This window comes from Oratosquilla oratoria, chromosome 31 (assembly GCF_046742065.1).
Source record: "Oratosquilla oratoria isolate Oo_2021 chromosome 31, ASM4674206v1, whole genome shotgun sequence".
Lineage (NCBI taxonomy): Eukaryota > Metazoa > Arthropoda > Malacostraca > Stomatopoda > Squillidae > Oratosquilla > Oratosquilla oratoria.
Window position 1 is genome coordinate 32,419,974 of NC_134807.1, and position 7,500 is coordinate 32,427,473.

At 36.9% G+C, this 7,500-nt stretch overlaps 1 protein-coding gene across 2 annotated transcripts in view; it reads left to right on the plus strand.

The window, feature by feature from the left end:
* LOC143041506 (uncharacterized) overlaps positions 1–7,500 on the plus strand; it is a 278,750-nt gene that overhangs the window by 37,425 nt on the left and 233,825 nt on the right. For both annotated transcript variants that reach the window (XM_076213457.1, XM_076213456.1), the window contains exon 2: positions 5,835–6,171. In XM_076213457.1, coding sequence (XP_076069572.1) covers positions 5,835–6,171 — 337 coding nt within the window. The remainder of the gene's footprint in view (positions 1–5,834; positions 6,172–7,500) is intronic.

The following is a 7,500-nucleotide window of genomic DNA, read 5'->3' on the forward strand; positions in this document are numbered from 1 at the left end:
CTATGTCAATACGCCCCAACACCCCCTCCACCTCCTCCCACCCACTCCATCCATCCTCCCCCGACCTTCTCCTTCCCGTCTTAATGAGAAGCCAACCTCTCCCACTAATTCTTCCCCCACTACCCCTTCCACCACCCAAGCCGGCTAGGTTCGTATATATAAGTCACCAACCGACGATTTCCTTCGTCATTTCTTTGGACCTTTAATTTTTGTAAATAGCGGTCCCCAACGGCCCATGTATCGAGACAGGATTTGTATTATTGCTGATTTATTGATATCTATTTCCATAATTGTGAATTTTGTTTAGGTTAACACCTTTTTTCTTTATTTCTGTATGTCGATAATATTTATGTTACAGATTTTCCTGAAGATGTCTCTTTGCAGACGAAACGTTGAATAAATTAATCATTTTGGCAACTTGGTTTATGCCCACCCTCCAAATGACAGAGTATTGGTTAAAAAGCTGGAGAATACCCATAAGAAGATTAACAACCTCCTTAATGCTGTCGACTTTAAGAACAAATGCATATATATACGTATATATATATATATGTATATATATATACATATATATATATAAATAAGCACGCACACGTATATATATATATGCATATATATACTATATATATATATATATATATATATACATGTATATATATATATATAAATAAATATATATATATATATATATATATGTATATAAATGTCCACCAAACCAAAATGTCGTAGCACATTTGTATAATGTTTAAATATAAACCAAAGTCGGAGAAACAAAACAAACAAACGATATGTGTATTTCGACCACAACTGTGGTCATATGATGAGGAGTACCAATGTTGTGGTCGAAATATACACTGTTTCTTTTGCTCTGTTTCTTCGACTGTAGGTTATATCTAAGCATATATATATATATATATATAGATATATATATATATATATATATATATATATATATACATACATATATATATACGTATACATGTATTTATATATATACATATATATATATATATATATATATATGTATATATATATATATATATATATATATATATATATATATATATATATATATATATATATATATGAAGAGGTATTGGTCAACCAGAATGTACAGAATGGGTCTTTTCCTTCCCTAGAAGGCAACCTATTGTGAAATGGGCTACAGTGATGGCATTTATAAAACATTTACACTCCTGCCCTTTTTAAGTTCTTCATTGTGTACATTGTAGCCCTGTGTACAGAAAAATTAAATATGTTAAAAGACACACGTACCATAAAATATATTTAGTACACTTAGTTGCAATGGCTATATGAAGAAGAAAGAAAAAAGAAAATGAGTCACGAAACTACTCAACGAACGCTTCTATGCCCAGAGGTAATAAGGATGATATGTATTACTTATTTTCTTAGTTTCCTATCACGTTGACCTTTCAAGAACACGCTCATAATGCTCTCATTAACGCCATAGTTTGTGATGAACTGGTAAGGTTGGTATTCCTACTTTGATATTGGTACCCCTGTGTATATGGGCGTTAGTATTTGTAGTATGTTATCTTATACCACGTGTAGCAGGAATCTTCGTATTGTGTGTCATATTGTAACAATGAGTTTCTCTTTATGTTTTTAGTTAACTTAGTGATTTACTATGGTAATGGTCACGTGTTGGACTCGTGAACAACAGATATTACCTTCGCGGATGAGAGCTTAGAGCTCATGCATAGATTGAACCATGGGTAATGCCGTGAGCTTTCTCACACACGCACGCACGTACACACACACACACACACACACACACACACACACACACACACACACACGCGCGCGCGCGCGACTCGGTGGCGCGGTTGGTAGAGTCCCAGACTGTCACTATGGCGGTCCGGGTTCGAATCCTGCCCAGGGCTGAAAATAAAGCATCGCTGAGCTTCGAGTCGTTACTCTAACTCTCTTGGGCGGGGAGTTGGGTGTGTGTGCGTGTAAGGTCAAAGCATTACCCATAGATCGGTCATACGAGCTCTGAGCTCTCTTCCGGGAGGGAAATAGCTGTCGATCACGAGTTCAACGCGTGATCCAAAGACCAAGGTGAATCACACATACACACGAAAAAAATAAAGTTGCCCAAGAGAGCAGGGACCAGACTCAGACCGCTGAGTTGGCAGGCGAACTCAGTACCTTATGTGTTTTCATGACTAACAAATCCGTTGTTAGAAAATTTCATAAACAATATTTGCTACGTTTACGCATTTCGTAATGACTAATGATTAGCAATGCTACAAATGTTCAAGTGCACACGGAACGCGCATGCGTACAAGTAAGGAAATGTTGGTGAAAAATTCATTAACGTTAACGATTATGTAGTAACGATATGGACGCCATATTTTTTTCATCATCGGTTTTCTGTCAGGAAATCAATGGTACGATATTTTCCACAAGGATAGAAGAGTTGATTAACTACAGTCAACAACAACAACAACAACAACAACAACAACAACAACAACAACAACAACAACAACAACAACAACAACAACAACAACAGCAACAGCAACTAAGCCAATGCTTTTTTTGGTCTGTTCTTGTTTCGAGGCGTCAAGAGGATCATATTTCTCAAATAATTATTAAATATTACCTGCCGCGTATCTCTAAACTTATAGCCAATAACCATTTTAATGTGCATGAAAAATACGTACTATATGTATTAATTCATCTCATTTAAGAAGCACACAACTTTTCATTTTTGTATCAGTATTATCATTATCATTATCATCATCATTATCATTATCAATATAATTATCTTTTATTATTATTATTATTATTATTATTATTATTATTATTATTATTATTATTATTATTATTATTATTATTATTATCATAATTACTAAAAAAATTCTTTTTCTTCTTTTTCTTCTTTTTCTTCCTACTAAAATAATAATAATAATAATTATTATTATTATCATCAATACTAAAATTCTTCTTCTTTTTCATCTTTTTTTCTTCTTTTTCATCTTTTTCTTCTTTTCTTTTCTTTTTCTTCTTTTTCTTCTTAGACTTTTTTTTCTTCATCCTACTAAAACTATTATTATTATTATTGTTGTTATTATTATCATTATTATTATCATTATTATTATCATTATTATCATTATCATTATTATTATCATTATTATTATCATTATAATTATCATTATCCATTATCATTCATATCATCATCATCATCATCATTATTATTACAATTATTATCATCATTATTTATTATTATTATTATTATCATTATTATCATTCTTATCATGATTATTTTCAGTATTTTCATTATTATCGTTATCGTTATCGTTATCATTATTATTATTATTATCGTTATCGTTATCGTTATCGTTATCATCATCATTATTATTATTATTTTTATTATCATCATTATTATCATTATTATTATTATTATTATCATTATCATTATCATTATCATTATCATTATTATTAATATTATTATTTTGCCTTTTGTCATTCCTCACTTCTTCAGCTGTTCGCAATTCTGTATTAATTACAGACTAGCATGATTTGTGTACGAATTACTTCTTTGTCGTTGCCTTAGATTTTCGTTCGACTACATCATGGTTGTCATACCAAGTAAAATAAGATAAAACGAAATAAGATAAAATAGAATAAGATAATCCAGAGGTTTCTAAACCTGCCATAGAAAGAGAATTTGATTCTTTGTGTGGCCTTATTGGATAATAATTACCTTCGAGCATCAAATCATTTTTATCTTGTATGTATAATTGGTAGAATCATGAAAACGAATCACACTCCTTTTTCTTTATTGGAATACATTTTCCTCCTTTAGGGTGTTCTCTGTCTTTATTTTGGCATTTGGTGACTTATTTTCGTCTCCTTTTCGGTAGCCACAGGCAGTCTTTTGTTGTTTTATCTTTACATATGGATCGGGAATCAGTGAATCACATCCTGGGTACAGTCCTTTTCGTTTATCTATCATTTTATTTATTCATTTGCATATTTATTTATTTTTTCAATATTCATATGTTTTACAGTTCATGTTGATCTTGTTACGTAAATAGACATATAATTACGGTACGAAAATAGACATATAATTGATTATTTACGTTACGTAAATAGACATATAATTGAAATAAAGTTATGATTATTTTTTGTGATTAAATTCGTGTGGTTATATGTGGCTATTTGGAAGGAGAAGCTAGTATAGGAAGGGGACGGAGAAATTTGGAGTGCATTCGTGTAAAATGGTGACCGCTTAAGTTTAATATAATTGTACTAATTGTCATACGTCAGTCAGTCATGTTGCATCAGGTCGTTTTTTGTACAGGATGAAGAATGTCGTCGAGATTGTATTCCATTGTTTGTTATTCTTAGATCGTAAATGACTTTGTTTAACTCTTTTGTGTTTATGCATTCTTAGATGTGACTATGAATTCTCCACTGTATGAAGTGTTTATGGAATGCTCTGGCATTTGCCAGAGTAAAAATATGTGAAGAGGACAAAATAATCTCTTGTTTCTGTGTTTGTGTATACAAATGACATTTTACACAAATTACATTTTATTTTATTTTGTTTTATTTTGTTATTATTTGACTATTCATTCATTTGTTTGTTTTCATTTATTCATCCATTCATTAATTTATTTACACATCATTCGTTTTAACGGACAAAAGGAGGTAGAACATTGGTCCGGTAATGCCGATTGTCCGCAATTACCGACACAATGTCTGTAGTGACTAATATCAGCAACTACATTACGAAAGAAAGAGGAATAATACAATACTGTACTTTTAATCAAGCACACCATCCAACGTGACAGTGTAAAATAACTGTGCACCGTAAATATACACTGTGATACAGTAAATTCATAATTTTTAATTTTTGTTCAGTGTTGTCACAGATTCGTCCGGAGCACGTGTGGCTGAAAGGGTGTTACTAGAATATGACTTCGCTTACAGAAATCTAGATTTTTCTATGAACATTTCAACATTATGTCTAACATTCGTCTAGGTTTACAATATAATATTTTTTCCCCTTTACAGACTGAATCGGCTGGAACAGATTTTGTCCGTTCCTTCCGATATCCGTGAAATGGAGGTCCTCAAAAACGAGGGATGAGTGTATATTTATGTATTTGTTTATTCATTTTGTAGTGGAACATAGTCACCGGACATAAATTGATGTTGTGCGACTCTGGTGTATATGGGCGGACGAGCCATAGGATGGCTTGGCTTTGGGGGGCAATGCAGGAAGGTCGGGAAGGGGGTGGGTGGGAGTGGGGGGGGACCGTGTCGATGGTGCTTCGAGGGCTATAACCAGCGCTTCTATCTTCGGGGACACTGTCATGCCGAAAAAGGTGGAGTTGCAGAGGAAGGAGGAAGGTAGAAGAATTGAAGGACAGTAGAAACCAAAAGTGCCCAACAATTTGTTTTATTGTTATTCTAAATTTTATTTTTTGTTTAATATTTATTATTTTTTTTTAGCATGAATTAGCCACCAGACTGCGTGACTCTGGTTCATAGGGATGGCATTAAGTCCAGTACAATACTGACTTTATCAATGAAAGGGAGAAACTACCAGAGAATGGTTCATTATTAATTAATTAATTAATTAATTTATTTATTTATTTATTTATCTATCCACTTAACGTAGAAACCACTGTTGGAGTAGAAAAGACTGGAAACGGGGAATCTATATATTTCGATTGCAAACTGCAATCCTCTTCAGTAGACAAATGTGTGATTACATTTTTCACCTGTATCTATCCACTTGTTTATTTATTTGTATATTTTCTTATTTTCTAATGCTGAGGCCCTTCTCTTGTTGGCAGTCTTCCATCCAACGTGAAGAGCATGGCGACCACCTCACGCACACAGCTGAAGCTGCAGTTGATGCGACAACAGCTGGAACAGGAGGAAGCGCTCGAAAAGGAACGCAGCTTACACTTAGCACAACATTGTGCCCAGCAGCAGCAACAGCAGCAGCAACGACAGCAGCAGCAACAGCAACAGCAGCAGCAGCAGCAACAGCATCAGCAACAGCAACAGCAACAACAGCATCAGCATCAGTTGTCTCAGCAGCAACAGAGAAGTCAGCAACAGTACCAAGAGGAGGGAGTCGCCATTCCTACATCGGTCCCTCCTGATCTTCCTCCGCAGGTTCTGCAAGTAAGTCTGTCAGTCATGTCAGTCATTTCATGTCGTGTCAGGTCAGGTTAGGTCAGTCATTCATGTCATGTCCGTTAGTCAGTCAGTCAGTCAGTCACTCGTGTCTTGTCAGTCACTCAGATTTGGTCGATAGGTAAGTTAATCAGTTATGTCAGTCAGACAGGTAATTGGTCTGTCGGTGGGTCAGCCAGTCAGTCGGCTAGTCAATCAGACTAAAGATATCTATAGGAAAAACATTGGATTGCGTTGTATTAGTGAAGTCCTGTTTCTCTGCTACCGGTTGATAGGAAGTGAGTTGTCGCCGGTTGCCAGCTGTCCATATATGGAAAAACGGAGGAAAAAATAGTCGGAGTTGATAAAAAAAAAAAAAAAAAATCGGGCTCACTCCGGACACCGAATGCCAGCCCATCTGGTATAGGGGAAGTTGTTGATTGGGTTTGAAGACGAGGAGCAGGGAGCTAACTCTCTCCGACGTACGTTCCTTAGGACCGCATGTCGGTATCAGGCATTGGTCCCAGTTGTTAAGGGCTTTTGGCTGAATAAAGTCGCTTGGCGTCGTTAGGAAGAAGAAAGTATGTAAAGTTGGCCATCACGATCCAAGGGCTGAACCCGTCAGTGACTCAGGAAAGAAAAGAAGAAGAAAAAAAAAAAAAAATCGAGTGCTTCATTCCGTTGTTCCTTTTTCAGGTTTAGGTTACCAACCACTCTTCCTCCTCCTCCTCCTCCTCCTCCTCCTCCTCCTCCTCCTCTTCCTCCTCCTCCTCCTCCTCCTCTTCCTCCTCCTCTCCATACTCTTCCACTATTGTCCTCCCCTCGTCACTCCATCCTCCCCTCCCCTCCTCCCCAATGTCCTCTTCTTTTCTCACCTCCCGTCCCCTCCTCTCTCCTCCCTTTCTCTCCCTCCCTCCGTTTCTCTCTCCTCTCTCTCACCTTCCTCTCCCTCCCCTTCCTTTCCCTCTCCTTCCTCTCCCTCCCCTTCCTCTCCCTCCCCTTCCTCTCCCTCCCCTTCCCTCCCTCCCTCCCCTCTCTTATCTATATCTTCCCCTCCCTCCATTCCCCTCCTCTCGTCTCCTCTCCTCTCCCCTCCCCTCCCTCTCCTCTCTTTTCTGTATCCTCCCCTCCCTCCATTTCTCCTCCTCTCCCCTCCCCTTCCCTCCCTCTTCCTCCCCTTCTCTCCCTCCCCTCTCTTTTCAATATCCTCCCCTCCCTCCATTCCCCTCCTCTCCTCTCCCCTCCCCTCCCTTCCCCTCTCTTTTCTATATCCTCCCCTCCCTCCCTTTCCCCTCCCCTCCTCTCCCCTCCCCTCCCTCCCCTCTCTTTTCTATATCC